The sequence below is a fragment of the Tachypleus tridentatus genome, chromosome 1 (genome assembly GCF_004210375.1).
Source record: "Tachypleus tridentatus isolate NWPU-2018 chromosome 1, ASM421037v1, whole genome shotgun sequence".
Taxonomy (NCBI): Eukaryota; Metazoa; Arthropoda; class Merostomata; order Xiphosura; family Limulidae; genus Tachypleus; species Tachypleus tridentatus.
The window spans coordinates 67,610,444-67,628,055 of record NC_134825.1 but is presented as its reverse complement, the minus strand read 5'-3'; the positions used below and the strand labels follow the sequence as shown (position 1 = coordinate 67,628,055).

The 17,612-nt window shown below is 32.4% G+C and overlaps 1 protein-coding gene across 4 annotated transcripts in view; it reads left to right on the top strand.

The window, feature by feature from the left end:
- The window catches only part of bur (GMP synthase burgundy), a 34,134-nt gene extending 17,713 nt beyond the window's left edge, over positions 1-16,421 (top strand). For all 4 annotated transcript variants that reach the window (XM_076502454.1, XM_076502470.1, XM_076502463.1 and 1 more), the window contains 6 exons: positions 989-1,207; positions 2,980-3,095; positions 3,592-3,717; positions 4,785-4,903; positions 5,321-5,624; positions 12,199-16,421. In XM_076502454.1, the coding sequence (XP_076358569.1) occupies positions 989-1,207; positions 2,980-3,095; positions 3,592-3,717; positions 4,785-4,903; positions 5,321-5,624; positions 12,199-12,300 (986 nt within the window). In that variant the 3' untranslated portion in view covers positions 12,301-16,421. The remainder of the gene's footprint in view (positions 1-988; positions 1,208-2,979; positions 3,096-3,591; positions 3,718-4,784; positions 4,904-5,320; positions 5,625-12,198) is intronic.
- The last annotated feature ends 1,191 nt before the right edge of the window (positions 16,422-17,612 follow it).

The following is a 17,612-nucleotide window of genomic DNA, read 5'->3' as shown; positions in this document are numbered from 1 at the left end:
ATTCCTTTGTGAAAATAAAAGTTTTTTCTTCAAATATTTGATAAAACCATGTGAATATTAAAAGGATTTTGTATGTGAAATATGAAAATTACTTTGTAATTTAAAAAAAAAAAGCATAAGGAAATCTGCTTAACCAAACTTTTTAAGACTTAACATTTAAAAAAAAATCTAAACTTGCATATGAAATTATTGTAATTTTTCCTTATAGTCTGCCAAATTTCATTGACATATACTTGCTAATTTAAAAGTAATAGCATAATCTATATAACAAGCACAAAATGGTTGAGATCAGTTCCACATACAGATCCTATGCTGTGAAAGGGTTAGTCTTAAAGTGATAGTTTTTCTGTCCCTTACCCAGTGATGATCTTCAGACATGTTTGGGTTTTCTTTTAAATTTGACATTGTAACTTATTTACTCTTAAATTAATGAAATGCTAAAGTAATGATTATTATATATATTTAACATTTCAAAAATAATTTTCCATTTTTTCTTTATTTGGTGACTTGTGTCTACTATATTCCAAACTTTCTGTTAAATACAATCTCTTCATAATTTTAGCTTTCTTGATTAATCATTTCTTACATTTTTAGAAACATTGTTGAAACTGGCTTTATGTGTATATATATATATATAAACTATTTAATAAATAAAAATGGATGTTTGGATAAAATGTGATAATCTGTCACTTGTTAATTTATTCTTGCATGAGACTTTAATTTATTACTAAACTTAGTCATCACCTGAAACACTAATGTTTAAGTTGTTTTTTGGCATTAATCAATTTCATTGATCAAGCTGATTGGTCAGTTCTATTCAAAATGTTAAATCATACATTTAATCTTTAGTCTAATAACTTCTGAGAACTGCCTATTTAATTGTGAGAAAATATACTTGTTTTATATAATTACCTTCATTTTTATGTAAGCCTAATACTGAATTATGCCTTATTAGTATGTTTCTTTCATCTGTGATCTTTTCCTGAAGGAACTTTAAGACCTGATCTAATAGAAAGTGCCTCCAAGATAGCCAGTAATCAAGCCGATACAATCAAAACGCACCACAATGACACAGAACTTGTGCGTCTATTACGAGAAGAAGGAAGAATTGTAGAACCATTAAAAGATTTTCATAAAGATGAAGTGAGAATTTTGGGAAAAGATTTGGGTCTACCATTGGAACTAACTCAGAGACATCCATTTCCTGGTGAGTTTAAAGAAGTTTGCATGTCAAGTTTGTTTTTTTTTAAGTACTTTGACAAATCCAAATTCTAGATAAATCTTTGTTTCATTGTAGTGAAGTTACGATAGTAGTAGTTTATTTAATGATTTAGCATAAATTTTTTATTTGGAAAAAAAAATTGGGTACCTAAAAGCAAGTTCAGCATATAAAACAGGATACACTGGAAGAAGCTGTCTTGTACTTTTTACTCATCCAAGTCCAAAGTGATTTCCACATTAAGATTGAAAATACTTTTGTTTCAACAATCTCGACATTTATTTGCGTAATCTCTGAAACCTTCTAAATAAATTTCAAACTTTTTTGTCAGTGAAATAAAAATGAAACGGATACAAATTATCCCCTTTTAATTTTTAGAATGTCTTCATGTTGTTGTACAAAACTAATTTGTTTATCCTGAAAAGCTTTAGCATCATAACAATATACATTTAATTATACAAAAATTGTTATTGTTTTGATTGCCCTTTGAATCTAGTCTAAGTAATACATGCTGTTATGAGTCTAAAATCACTTGGCAGATGTGCAGCTCTCATCACACACAAACTAGTCACAAGCATACTTCATTTAAAAAAAAAAAAAAATTATTCAGTTTATTTACGTATCCTAAAGTTTTCTACATTTTATGCATTTTAGTTACTTTTATAAGACTAAAGATTACACATGAAAAATAAGAATGCTTCTATTTTGTTTCTGCATTTCACTGTCAATGACACTTAACCCTACTTTATATACTAATGGTAGTATTATACTAAATTATTTTTTTAATTAAAAACACCAAAGAACATAGAATATTAGCATTCAAAAAGCAGGCAGTGCACCATAATGAGGTTGTTTTTCTGTGGCATTTTAACTGTGACATGGGTCATAAAAAACATTTATCTAAGCTTGTCATTGTTTTCTGTGAGAATAAACCTTGAACTGAAAGTGAAATTGTCAATTATGTGTACATAAAAACAATGTAATACAGTACTGAGCATCAGAGAAAAACTATTGACGATTTCTGAAAGTGGGCAGATGGGTCTAGTAAGAGGTGTCTAATTTTTTATTTGGTTCTGTAACCAAACAAAATTGAAGGGTGTAAGAAATTGATTTGTCTAAGTGATGGCAACATAATGTATAATTCATGCTAAATTTAATACTTTTTACTGAGGTGTTAAGTTGTAGAAGAGCATCATGATTTTCAGACTAGGGGAAAATCAGTGTTTGTTTTTTTTTAATGTTGCTATGTTTAAAAAAAATTAAGTTGTATGCTTTTAAAACTGGGATTATTATTATACTTTGAAAAGAAGGTAGTTTTTTTAAATTTTGTATGTAATGCCATGAAACCTTGCGACATGCACAGAAGAATATGCTCTTGGGGAGAGGGTTAAAGTATTTTAATAGGAAGAGGTAGATTATCAGAATGACACACAGATTGTAAAATACAATCATAATAATAATAAGCACAATAAAATTAAATTAAAAGCCATGTTGTACATAACATAAAATGCACCTTTATCAAAACAAGACCTTACAGTGATATGGATTTACTTTCTATCAGGCCTACGATTTTTTCACATGATGAAGAAAGAAAGTGCCTAAGCCATAGTTACAATGTTAGTGTCATTAATAATATTAGAGTAATATCAAAAATGAATTTATTTCAAAAGAAGCTTTCTGTACATTTATTATTACATAACATAGTTGAAATACTTGGTGCTAATACAACCCAACTTTTTTTTTCCTATATTTATTCATAGGGCCAGGACTGGCTATTCGAGTAATATGTTCAGAAGATGCTTACATGGAGAAAGACTTTTCAGAAACTAGTGTTTTAGCCAAGGTTATTGTAGATTATTGCAATGCACTTGAAAAGGTTAGTGTGTGTAACAGATTTGTGTGTATGTACATTAAATTTTCTTCATTTCTTTTCTAGGTTGCTACAGTGTTAGTTAAAATTATACTGTCAGTGTGTGCATGTGTGTTACCTCTACATATATTTTTAGAGTAACATAGAATAGTGTTATAAAAAATGAGTTGAAATACCTTTAAAAGAATATGTACATTTTTATTAGTGAGAGAACTTTTGAACTCCAATTTCAGAATTTTTTTAGGACTTAAATCAATCCAGTATCATGCACCAGTTATGAATATTGCTGACAAAAGTATATTCATTAAGAGTATTTCTTTGTAGAATAAAGCCTTGAGAACAAAAACAAAAGTATTTTTAATTCATTTGATTAATAAATTTTGTTAGAACTAATTTTATCATTAGAAACTAGTTTTATATAATATAACTTTTTTCATGTTCTTAAGTTATTAATCACAAGTTAACAGAAATATAGCACTGACTGTTTTTCCACTGATTCCAGAAACATGCACTCATTAACCGTGTACAGAATGGAACATCTGATGATGAACAACTTTTCTTGGTTAAGGTATCTCAAGAATATAAACTTACAACTACACTTTTGCCCATTCAAAGTGTTGGAGTGCAGGTGAGACTTTTTTTTTTTTTTTTTAATAATACTGACTTCAAATGAGACACTTTCTGAAAGTTTATAGTAAGGAAGTAATTTAATGTACTTAATGTGAAACTTTTTCTGGGTATACAAGTTCAGGTAAGGTTTTCTCCAATGCTAAAACATTTAAAGCTATAATATACAAATGTTTAGATTTTCTGGTAGGTTAGCAGTAAGTTTGTAGATTTGCAAAGCTAAAATCAAGAGTGTATTTCCCCATGGAAGGCAAAGTGCTTATAACTCCATGTTTAGCTTTGCACCAAAATAACAAGAATTTATTATTTCTTTGTCATTGTTAATAAACTCCCATTATAAAATGATGCATTTTAATGTAATTTCTATATCTAGCATGGTTATTTATAATTTCACATTATTATCTGCTAAATAAGATTGAAATGTAATAACTTCTATCAGAAGATTTGCTAAAACATTTTTCAATATAAATTAATTGTTAATGATTGGTCTTAAATATGAAGGACAACCAAGCCATGAAAAGCCTCTATAACCAGTCTGTCTTCATCTCATCAGTTGGCTATCCTCACTGTTGCAGTGTTTTCAGCCCTTCCTGGATCACAACTGATCAGATTAGATCTACTTAGCTAACCATAAAAGTAGAATTTTTGTATAAAGCATCATGTACCATGTCTGACATACTTAGCAAATAAAACAGTACATATTGTTCACTTATTTGTACCTGTGATTTTATACATTAGAGAATATTTGTGTAGTTGCCTACTGTGAAGCACATGGCTGTTAGAAGATGAAACCTTGCCTTTTCCAGATGAGTTTCTGAAGTTAAATTTTTATTGCCTGCTTCTGCTGATTTAACAGAAAAATGCTGTACTTCTGGAACATGACATTCAATTATTTTTGTGCAAGGTTTTTTGTGTGTGTGTCATCTTTCCAGTCAAAGTGAAATAAGTTATTTTGAACTTTATTACTGCTCATTATACAAATTGCAGTTAGAATGGTAATTTCAAATACTAAATCAAAACTTAATTTGAAGTTTGACTATAGTCGCTTATATTTGCTCTTCTTTTCAGGGTGACAAACGAACTTACAGCTATGTTGTTGGTCTTTCAAGTAATGAAAACATTAAAGATTGGGAGGACTTAATGGTCTTAGCTAAACTAATTCCAAGAATCTGTCACAATATCAACAGGTAACGTTAAGTTTGTGTATTTGCATTAGGTAACCAATTAATGGGAGGGGAGGAGTTGGGCTAATTCAATTTGGCAGATTTTTTTTTCACTACCATTCTGAATTGGGAGGAAAAAATAGGATCATAATTTGTTTTACAAAACAAAGAAATTAAATTAGTAAATTTGTTTTTGAATGTGAATATTATTAAAAATCTGGAACTTTTCTAATTTTTGACAATCATCTATTGTATTTTACTATTTTTTTTAAAGAAATATTTAAATATGGAGTATTTGTGTTTTTACCTTATTGTTGATGATCACTTATTTTCCTTAAGTGTGTACCTCGGGTTTTCTTTCTTTAATCTGTACTAATGTACTCAGAGTTATGTATTCATGTTTTGCATTCTATTATGTAAATTCATGTATATTAATTTTAGGGTGGTTTATATATTTGGAGATGCAGTCCAGTTTCCAGTGCAGGATATCACACCTACCTTCCTTACCACAGGGGTTTTAAGTACACTACGACAGGCTGATTTCTTGGCACAAAATGTACTGCATTCTAGTGGATACTATAATCAGATTTCACAAATGCCCATAATTCTCATCCCAATTCATTTTGACCGTGATGTTGTCTCCAGGCAGCCATCGTGTCAACGATCTGTTGTTATCCGGACTTTCCTTACACATGATTTCATGACGGGTATTCCGGCCACACCTAACAGACATTTGCCTCTAGAGGTATTAATTTGATCCTACATGTATAATGTAGTGGCATTTCTATAGTGAATTTTAACTACAAAGTGATTTACTATTTTTGCAGTTCTAACATACATATGATTTTTCATTAATAATAATGTTTTTTATGAATTTCAATCTTTTAATTCTTTCTCGTCCACACATGTCAATAAGGCATCATTGATAATGTGCTGAAAAGATGGTCTATTTTACAACTTCTTTTGGAGAAAAAATCGATTTAAACAACTTTCAATAAAGAAACTGTGGAGCAGTCTCAGAATTTACCCTTTTTTATTTTAAGATAGGTAACTTATATATTTCTCTAACTTCTGTGTTACATTCCAGTTTAATAGTTTTTTTTGTTTTGTTTTTTAACTTTTTACTTTGATATAAAAGACTAATCCGTGATGATGAGAAAACCCACTTGTAGAGAAAATTATGTATGTAAACAAACGGCTGGTATGGGTAGAGAAAGCGCTTTGTAGAGGAGCAAACATTTTGATCTCTTTGGTATCATCAGGTTGACAAGAAAGAAAGAGGTTACCAGCCATTTTTTACATACATATATTAAAGACTAATCCTATCTTTGACCCCTCGATGTGGATTCCTGTACGTGGTGAGGGGACCTCCCAGAGAAGGTTCTGTTCTTACAGTTTACCTCCTCTGGGATCTAAACATCCACCTGTGTTTGCTGTGTGTAGTAACCCATGAAGGGGAGGAGAAAATCCTGGTGGTTGAGGGATCTAACTCCAACACACCACTTTGGCCTTGAATTCCTGTAAATGGGCAGTTTTGGGGTGTGCCCCCCCAGGATCAATCAGCTAGTCCATTTGGGCCAGGGTCAACTAAGTACCAGCATAGAACATCCACAACAGGTGTTGTGGACGTTGTGTCTAACACTGGTGTTTGGGTATAGTGCTTGCAAAACCCTGGCGTCGCTGCAGTGCCCTTAAGGCACTGTAGTGCATCCCCTTGTAGGGCTCCATGGTAGGTGGGGTCAGTGGGCATTGAAAAATTTTCTATTTATTATTGATACTCCCAAAACAAAAAAATAACACAACTTGAAACCATCGAGAGAAACCCGACTACTAGAAAACGACCGTGCATTGACGAATCTGTACAGCCTAACTCACCACTTGAATCTGTTCCACAATTCCTAATTTTGTATTCCTTAAGTGACAAACTTCTAGGACAGATCTCCCATTTTTTATTTAGAATGGCTTAGAAAGGCTTGCTAGCTCACCTAAATCAGTAAAAAAAGCTACGTTCGAGTGACATCTCAGTGGAAACATCTTCTTCACAGCATTCCAAACTCCTCCTGACATCAAAGGCCTTGGGGGACATACCATTGAAGTTACTCCTCATTCCACTTTGAATACTTTCAGAGAAGTCATAGTTGAAAGAGATTTAAGGACTGTCGTCAAATCGGAGATCCTCACAGATCTCATCAGCCAAAGTGTTACAGCAGTATGCCGAATCTTCAAAGATGGAATTCTGAAATCAACAAATGTTCTAATACTAACATTTACTGTACCATGTCCTCCCAGCAGGATATCTGAATTGTAAGGTGTAACCTTATATTCCAAATCCTGTACGATGTTTCCATTGTCAATGATTTTGTCATTCAAAACAATCTTGCCATGGTTCCTTGACCTGTGCTCGTTGTGGTGGTAAAGACCATAATGCCACAGAATGCCAACTCAAACCACATTGTATAAACTGTAATGGTATGCATCCTTCTTATTTTACTTCTTGCCCTAAATGGGTAGAAGAAAAAGTATATCTCCAAGACAATTAACAATCTCACTTGCACAGAGATTTGAAAGTTATTTATTCCAACCAGATCTTGTGCTGCTGTAACCTGTTCTATTACTACAGTAGGAGTCTAAACAGACCTTACCCTATCCCCTACACAATCTTTACCAGCAAATCTTAATTAATTGCTTCCCAAAATCAACACAGTTCACGAATCAGTGTCTTCTTCCATCTCTGTCCTGACCACACCTTCCAGTCACTGCTGAACTTCGCCTTCTTCAAGTTAAGATGTTTCCATGAAGTCTCCTTCTCTTGATTCCCCAAAAATTAACCAAACAACTCGTCTGTGCCCTCAATAATTAGTACATATACCGATAAATTTAGATCTGACCATTCGAGCTAGAGCAGGATCCATAGAGGGCGATAGACTCACATCCAATAATGAAAAAACATGGTCGTAAGCAGAAGGACTCTCTACCGTCTTCTCTGAAATAATTGTGTATGGCCACACTAATCCAATGTAACTGTCAAGGTTTCCAATCAAATGTGACTCGCATCAAAGAGCTGATTGACTTTTATTATCCCAAGTGTCTTTCTTTGCAGGAAACATTTCTACAGCCTACAAATACAGTTACTACCTGCTACTATTCATTATACCAGAATGACAAGCTATGTGTAGGATGAGGACATGGAGTTGCATTGCTGGTTGATCAGCATGTACCCATCTGTGTCTCCTTGGGTTGTACCATCACTATTTGCACTCTATACCTTACACCTGAAATGCATTATAATCAATCAGACCTCGATACCTTCATTGAGCAACTGCCTACCCCCTTTTTAATCTTGGGAGATTTCAATAGGCATAATCCTCTCTGGTGTGGCTCCCATATTGACATGAGAGGGCACACCATAGAACATATGCTTCTGAACCACAACCTGGCTCTTACACATTTTCATGCACCTAGTCAGTCATTTACAGCTATAGATCTTTCTGTCTGTTCCCCTTCGCTACTCACTCACTCACTTTTCCTTGGAGGTTGACTTTAATCCACGAGGTAGTGATCATTTTCCCATCATCATACGAGATATTGGCCGTGATCGGTACCACCCGACCCATGTACCTTGATGGAAGTTGGTCCAGGCCAACTGGCCTTTTTTCACTACTCTCTCTCAGAACTTGATCCTGTCATCTTATGTAAATTATCCATAGATGATTGTATAGCAGCAGTAACCAACAGTATTATACAAGCTGCTACTCAGTGCATCACTAAAACATTGACATGTTCCCTATGGCATCCCTGCCCCTGGTGAAATTCTGCCTGTTCTATAACACATAAAACTCAGAAGCATGCTTGGGATAATTTTCAAGAATTGCAATGCGATTTGAGAGCATTGCAATTCAGCAAGCCCGTGCACATGTTTGGCAAGTTAGAAATCAAAGCCAGAAGGAATTTTGGATTAAATACACATCCAGCATTTCTTCAACCACCAGCACAAAAGTTATATGGGATAAGATCCAGAGGGTGAGTGGAAGATATACTTCTGTCCCCTTCTCTATCTTAATATCTGATGGCCATGAAGTTGCAGATGCACAAAGCATTGCCAATACTCTTGGGGACTTCTCATGTATCTAGCTCTTCAAACTTAGTCCCTTCCTTTTTAGCCATTAAAACACAGGCAGAGCATCTGCCTCTTTCCTTTTCAACTGACCATTCCTTTGACTACAATTGCCCTCTTACACTGATAGAACTTAAACTTGCTATTCGTTGGTCTGGCAATACATCAGTCAGACCTGATAATATACATTATGAGATGTTTCACCACCTCTCCCAGAACTCTCTTACTATTCTCCTAGCTGTCCTCAATTAGATATGACAGGAAAATGTCTATCCAGATGCTTGGTGACAAGCTATCATTCTCCCTATTCTGAAACTTGGGAAGGATCTAACAATTCCTTCGAATTACTGTCCCATTGCTTTGACAAGTTGTCTCAGTAAAATCTTAGAGAGGATAATCAATGCCTGCCTTGTTTAGTTTCTTGAATCAAACAACCTCCTCTCACCTACTCAGTGTGGGTTCTGAAGACAACGCTCTACAATAGACCAGTTAATTTGTCTTGAAACATCAGTCAGAGAAGCCTTTTTAAGGCGACAACATCGTTACTTTTTTATTATTTAGAAAAGGCTTACAATCCAACATGGAGATATAGCATCTTACAAGACCTTTACTGATATGGATTGCATGGAAACTTACACCTTTTCATCCAACAATTCTTAATGAAGTGCCGATTCCAAATCCATGTGGGCTTAACACTTTCTCATTTTTTCTCACAGGAACTTGGAATCTCCCAGAGCTGTATTCTGAGTGTCACACTTTTCATTATAGAGATTAATGTCATCAGTGAACAGCTACCCCCACAGCTGCAAAGGGTCTTTTTGTTGATGACTTTCGCATCTCATGTTAGTCATCAAACATGAGGTTTATTGAACAACAGCTACAAACTGCAATCAATCAGATACTGAAGTGGACCACGGCAAATGGTTTTAAACTTTCACTTTCTAAAACCGTTTGTATACATTTCTGCTACAAACGGGGAATCCACCCAGATCCAGAATTCTGTTTTGATGATGTACTTCCTGTCATCTCTGAGGCAAAGTTCTTAGGTCTTATATTTGATTGTAAATTAAATTTTATATTGCACATCAAGCAACTTCATATCAAATTTCTAAAAGCATTGAACATTCTCCATGTCCTCTCTTATACTTCTTGGGTAGCAGATTGATACTCCATGCTCAACATTTATTGTGTCCTTGTCCGATCCAAACTTAACTATGGGACTGTGGTTTATGGTTCTTCCAGAACCTCAGCACTAAAAATGTTGGATCCTGTCTGTCACCAAGGGCTTCAGCTTTGCAATGGAGCTTCTTGTACTTCTCCTGTGCAAAGTCTATGTGGAATCTCATGAACCCCCTCTATATATTCACTGTTTGCAATGGTGTCTAATGTATGCTTCCAAACTTTGATCCTTACCACAGCATCCTACCTGGAGTTGTTTTCCAACCACAATGGACCACACTTTTTAATAACAGAAAATCTGCCCTTGTTCCTTTTTAGTCTCTGTATCCAGGCACAATTAGAATATTTGGATTTATCCTTGAATAACATTGCAGTTTCTTCAAATCAGCCAATTTCACCATGGCAAATTACTGTCCCCAATTGTAACCTATCTTTTAGTCATCTGAGGAAAGCAGATACACCTGATTGGAAATATTGCTCTTTCTTTGCTGAACATCTTTCATATGATCCATCCATTCATATATATATATATATACGGATGGTTCCAATTTGGGTGACTCAGTTGGCTCAGCCGTAGTTTGTGACAGTTTGATTGTAATACAGACTCCCCCTTACAGTTTGTTTTCACTGCTGAATTGTATGCCATCTCTCTTGCCCTAAATCATATTAAAATAATGAATATACAAATTGTACAATATATACAGACTCACTCAGCTGTCTATTAGCCCTGGAATCATTTCATGATAGTCACCACCCTCTTCTCATCAATGTCGAAAACAAACTGGCCCATCTTTCTCTCTCATCTGTCTCCGTCCAATTCTTTTGAATACCAGGTCATGTTGGTATTTGTGGGAATGAGCTGGCTGACAGAGCAGCAAAGTATCTGTTTTGGATCTATCATCCCAGTACCCATTCCATACATGGACTATGGTCCAGTTATCAAATCCAGATTGTACACCAGATGGCAGGCAACCTGTAATGAGCTACACAATAACAAGCTTTTTCAAATCAAACCTTCTCTTGGTCTTTGGCCCTCTTGCTTCTGTAGGGATTGAAAAGAAGAGGTTGATTTGGCAAAACTGCACATTGGTCACAGTTTTTTAACCCACCACTTCCTTTTATCTGGTACTGCTGCACCAATGTGTGGTCTATGTGGCACTCATATCACAATCATCCACATTTTTAAAGATATTTGTAAGGTTGGTTTGCCCTTGACTTTGGCCCATGTTATAGGTAATACTGTCCATCTCACTCATGTTTTTACATTTTTAAGAGCCATTGGTCTTTTACACTTAATTTAAGGTTTTTTATTGGACTATATAGTGTTTTAACACTATTTATTTTACACATTTCAATTTTTATTTTGACTTGAACCCAGGACTGGAAAGGCCAACTTCAGGTGACTGACTGCAATTTCGATCTTGTTGCTTCAGTCTTCCTGGCAAGTCGTAATTTTACACATTTTAGTTTTTGTTTTTTTTTAACTGAACCCAGGACTGGAAAGGCCAACTTTAGGTGACTGTCAGCAAGGGTGTACTTCTTTCTTCAGTCTTCCTGGCAGTTCCTAAGTTTACATATTTTACTTTTTACCTTAATTGCCTTATACCTATACTGTACCACATCTTGTCTGGCACAGGTAGCCTTGTAACTTTGTGTCAATAAACATTGAATACCTACCTACCTATCTTTGAACTGAAACAGATTTTGAAAGCTAAAGATAGAATTTGTGTGCAGCTGATAAAACTTGTTGCTCAATGTGTGAGGGCACTTGCATCAACTAGAAGACTGTCTAGGGGAGAAACATTGGAATTGTTGTGAATTTTAGCATTAAAATGAATGTTTAAGATCATTGGAAGTGAAGATAATGAAATACTGTTAAGAATTAGACTTCCAACCTACAAACGTACAACAACTGTTGATTTTGTTAATTGCATATGGTACATTAATTTTTCATACTTTCCAGCATAACATTTGTTATTCACATTTGAAAATCTCAAATTTTGTAATTTCTTTTTCTCTTGTTCAGATTGTGAACAAGATGGTGTCTGAAATACAGACAGTTCCTGGTATCTCACGTGTCCTATATGACCTTACACCAAAGCCACCTGGAACCACAGAATGGGAGTAGTCAAGTTGAAATTAATTGATATTAAAGTCTCCATAAGGTTAATCATATGTTAGTGGGATCAGCTGGAAGATTGCTAGATTTGTAAGGACACAGTTGTTTTATGTTTTAATGCAATCTTGAATATTGCATTTTCTTTAATATTTTGGTGGAAATTTCATTTCTTCAGTGATGTTCAAATTATATTAGTGACACTTTGCAGTCAGTCAAAAACAAATTTAATAAAAAGTAACAAAGAGCAAGAATGAAATTTAAGCTGCTAGTTAAGTAACTTTTAAGAAGAAAAAACAGACTTCGGTAAACAACTGAAATCTGTCACAAAACTAAGCTTATGATTTGTGCTGTTAAGGAACTGATACTTAGTTCTTGATTTATATTTATTTTTAAGTCTTTTAGTTATGATAAATCGTGCACAAAAAGTTAGTGTTAAGATATGGTAAATGTGAACAAAGATTAGTTTTCAATATCTTTTAGCTTGATAATGTTAATTTTTTATTATAGTTTTATCATATAATTTAAAGTAATACTGAACAAATTAATAAAGCAAATAGGAAAGTTAACTTAGCCACATAGAAAAGTGTTCGGTGTACAGTTTTTAATTGTGCAGTCGTTTGGCTTTAATAGCTATCTACAAATAAATTTTAGTGTTCTCAACTGAATTTCCTGATAGCATATTAAATAAAATCTTAAAATAATTGTAACCGATACATGCATAAATATAGCAATTGAGGTAATAATAGTTTCTGGGTGCTGCCAAGAAGTTGTTAAACTTTTTAAAATGTTCTGTTTTAATATTATTTGTTTATGCATTTTTGTAAGTGTATTCAAAGACTTCTTTATAAATAATACTTGGAACCGTGATAATAAATTGGCAACCAGTTTGAAGAATGTTTTATTGTTATTGAGCAATTTTTGCTTGAAATAAATTTCAACCAGTTGAATGTGTTAGTCTTATGGTTTTGTAATTGTTTACTCTATAATCATTGTTTAATAATTTTTGTATACTCATAGCTACTCAACTGTAGTGCAGAAATACTGGTGTCACTATTAATTTGACTGGTATGAGATTTTAGTAAGAGATGGGAGTTAAAGTTTAATAAATAACTATTAGAGAAAAGTAATTCAGTGAATTTTTGTTCTTAATTACAAAAAAGAAACTTATCATTTGGTGTTGGCTCCAGAACATCGTTTTCAAAGTTTTCACTTTAATTTTTTTTTTAATATCTAATTTTAGGTGAATTGTCTTCTTAAATGGATGTATTTTCTGTGAGCTTTATTTTCGTATATATAAGAATGTTTTAATTAGTAATTTCAGAGGCTTGAATAGTATAGTTTCTGCTAATGGACTAAATGTAAATTAAATCTGAGTTAAAGTTCTTTGATTTAAATTTGATATTCTGTTACCAAGTATTAAAATTTTATATTTTGAAACCATAAATATTCCTTTATTTTGTATTTTTGTTGAACCAGTCTTAAATCAATAGTCTTAAAATATAAAGTCATTGAATTGTGAATAGAAATCTAAAGAAAAGTGATTAGGTAACTCCAGTGTATGAGAAAAACTTAATGAGGTTTTCTTTATGCTGAAAATAACTGATAATGTAATTAGTGCAGGAAATTGGAAATATATTCTGGTAATTCTGTGATTTCTTCAATACATTTTACAATGTGATGTATAAATTGAAAGTCTCCTTTCATTAAGTATTTCAAAATGCATAATATTCCAGAAAGTTTTGACACCAAATGTTTTTAAAGCAAAACTTGGTGATAATATAGGTTAGAGGTTAAAGTTACTGTTTGTTCCATTTGTAGGAATGTTTTTTATTAATGTCTCTTAATTTGGTTGGTTTTCTCCTCAAATTCCTTTTATTCAATTAACCAATAGTTGAAAAGTTTGGTTTGTATTTTGACAAAAGTAAACTTTCTTCAATATGCTTCAACTCTGGAGTTTCAAAGATTCAGTTCTAGAATGTTAGTAATTTGTTCAAGAACTGTTTTGAAAGCACTGGTAAGATGCAGAAACTTTAACAAATTAAGTTTTAATTAGCACTAAAACCTGCTTTATAAATGCATTAAAATTGTTTCCTTGTTATCCAGTTAACTTTCTATGATAGGGAATTTCAGATATTTTTTTTAACCCCATGTCTACCTTTTATTCTGATTTTGGGTAAATCTTAACTATTTCATGATTGATTTGACAAATTAAGCCATAACAATAATATTTTATAACTTAAAACCTCATCTTCAGTGCATTTTGGAAATGATAGGCAATATAAAAATGTACTTCAAGACAGCTGAAGGTGGTCTAAGAAGGTCAAAACATTTTCTGTCTTAGTAAGTTTTAGTGCCCATACCAGCTGTCTTAAGATACATTTTTACTTCAAGTAGGTTTCTTGTCACGAATATTCAATAGTTCAATATATGTAATTAAATAAACATGAAACCAATTTTGTTAGCATCACCCTTCATTTTAAAATCTTAATTATAACTTAGTAATTTATGGAAATTTCTTAGTAATTAGTAATAACTTCTGATTAGAACAAGCTACCTTCTTGGAAAAAAAACTATCTTGAAGTTCACACATCTTAAAGATTTAAGCTACTTGTAAGTGCATCTATAATGCTAACAATGCAAAACAATTAATATAATGAAAATGCTAAAATATATTAAACATACTAATCAATGTTCATAAAGGTACCAATAAAGAAATGCTAAGAATATATCTTGCAGAACATAGAAACACTATCTGATGGCTTCAAGTGTGACATAGTAATGTAAAGTTCACCTATATAAAACAAATATGGGTAACTTTTGGCTGTTTTAACTACATTAAACATTTAAGTACTTTGTATAAACATGATCATTTTAAAGAACAGTTAAACATTACAGGTTTACTAATTAAATTTATATAAATTATGTTAATGATTTGGATGAAACTGAAAATACAGCTTTGGCATGTAATATATTTATTTCCTTATGTTCCAATGTTTTGCTGTATAACTTACAAAAAAAGCTCACACTTTCAGCTGACCCCTGATTGAAAAGGTGTAATTGAAATGTTGGCATGTTGATATTGTTAATCTGCCTTATGTATTCAATTTTACTATATGTAAACAAACTTTGAGAATTGTTTATTTTCATCTGTTCTTTCTGCATTTAACCATTCTTTTGATTTAGTAAAAACTATATGGTTTTAAAGTAAGCAAAACCTTGCTTGTTATTAAATCAAAACAATTTTTAAGCTTTACAATTTTCTCAACAACAATAATTAAATCACAATTATGAATTTTTCTTATTTTTACAATGGTTTTGTAGAAAAAGCTGTGTAAGGTTCAAGCTAATTCAGTAAATTTATAAAATTAAACAGCTTGTTTTGCTTCCTAATTGAAACAGAGTAATAATAGAATGCAGTTTTACATAACATAAGTTAATATTTTTGAAATTCACAAAATTTAGTTTAATACGAATATGGAGTGTAGATACCTGTAACTAGCTCACTGCAATTCAAAAACATCTATGCTGTAAACAGTATTCGCCTAGATTGAGAATTTTTCAAATGTATGAATTGGGGGGGAATCCAATTATGAACTTTGTATTTTAACTGAAATTCTGTAACAGACTTTAATATATCATGCAAGAATTACTTTATGTAATCTTGGTTACCTTTAATATAAACTAAATCAGTCTTAGCTTTATTGTATTTAAAAGGTTGGATTAATGCATATACATAATAATGTAACAATTATGAACTTTGTATTTTAACTGAAATTCTGTAACAGACTTTAATATATCATGCAAGAATTACTTTATGTAATCTTGGTTACCTTTAATATAAACTAAATCAGTCTTAGCTTTATTGTATCTAAAAGGTTTGATTAATGCATATACATAATAATGTAACAGGCCTACGAAGTCAAACTCCAAAACACAAACTTGATTTTGTTTTTTCTATATTCCTTTAACGATGAAATTTGTTTAGCTGAAAACTACGGAAGTGTATGAGTTTAGAAGTTTTAAGAGTTACATGTATTTTTTGTTTCCTTAGACACTGTATCTGTACCTAATCTTAACCTTACTTAAACAAAAAAACGGCGTTTTGAATAAATAAAACATTTTTGTATAAATGTTTGTTTTTATCAGTATCATTATGTGTGTGTGTGGCAAAGACCTTTTTAAACTTTTTTGCACATTATTGGAATTAATATAAAACTATAACATTTCTATTATTAATTACACAATTGCTGTGAAATGATTTCCAATGTGCAGATTGGCAACTCATTTAACAATCACAGCCAAAGTAGTTTTTGTGAAATTGTATCACATCTACATTTTCACGTTTTTTCTCGTTTCATAGGTACTTTGTGCTATCACACACACATACACATGACCTTGGAAAATGTAATCAACATATTTTGTTCCAGTTTAAAATATTCAAACTAGACGTATTCAAATCTGAGCTTTGGAATTTCCTAAGTGGGAATATCATTTACACACAAATGCTTTAGAAAACAACGAAATATAAATTAACTTGTGACCCTAGAATCTTGCAGAAAAAGACTTGTTACAAATCAAGCCTCAGCTATGGTAAACAAGTGCTATGTCTTGCAACATTTGAAATCTATGAACAGAAACAAAGTTGCACGTACCAGGCATTAGTAGCCAACACCGTGAAGAAGGAATTCTGGGAAACTGATTTAAGATGTATACATCACTTTTTTTTTTCCATAGAATATCTGTTCAACCATGTAATACCTCAAACAAATTTAATTTAAAAAAAATGGGTATGAATGTCATTCCATACAGTCATACTGGTCAAGTTGCCAAATGCATTCATTGTCTGTGGATTTTTATACAATTGGACTGTTAAGTATTGTTGGAATACTGTTATCCTCTGCAATAGATGGGTCATATAATTAATGTAAGGACAATGACACGATTTGAACCTGGTGGTCTTACAGTGAAACTGTCTGGAATGGAAGGTACCTGCAGAACTTTTGCCGAGGTATCCTCAGACAAAGCATGCATTGTGGACTGTAATAACATGGTGAAACTCCAAAACCTTTTCAAACCCCATATTTGCCAGATAATAACGGTGGGCTAGATATATTTTTATAAACTAAATTATTAAAATATGAAATAAGATGAGAGGCGACAGAAAAAATACGCATAAATATCGGAACCTAGTTTTAAATTTGGTATATTTTATTGTATGATCATTCTCGTTAATCCAGACTCCACAAAACAAGTATAATGTACATTTATAGATGTCGCTAACATTATGAATGTTAAATGCAATATAAATATACAATATATTT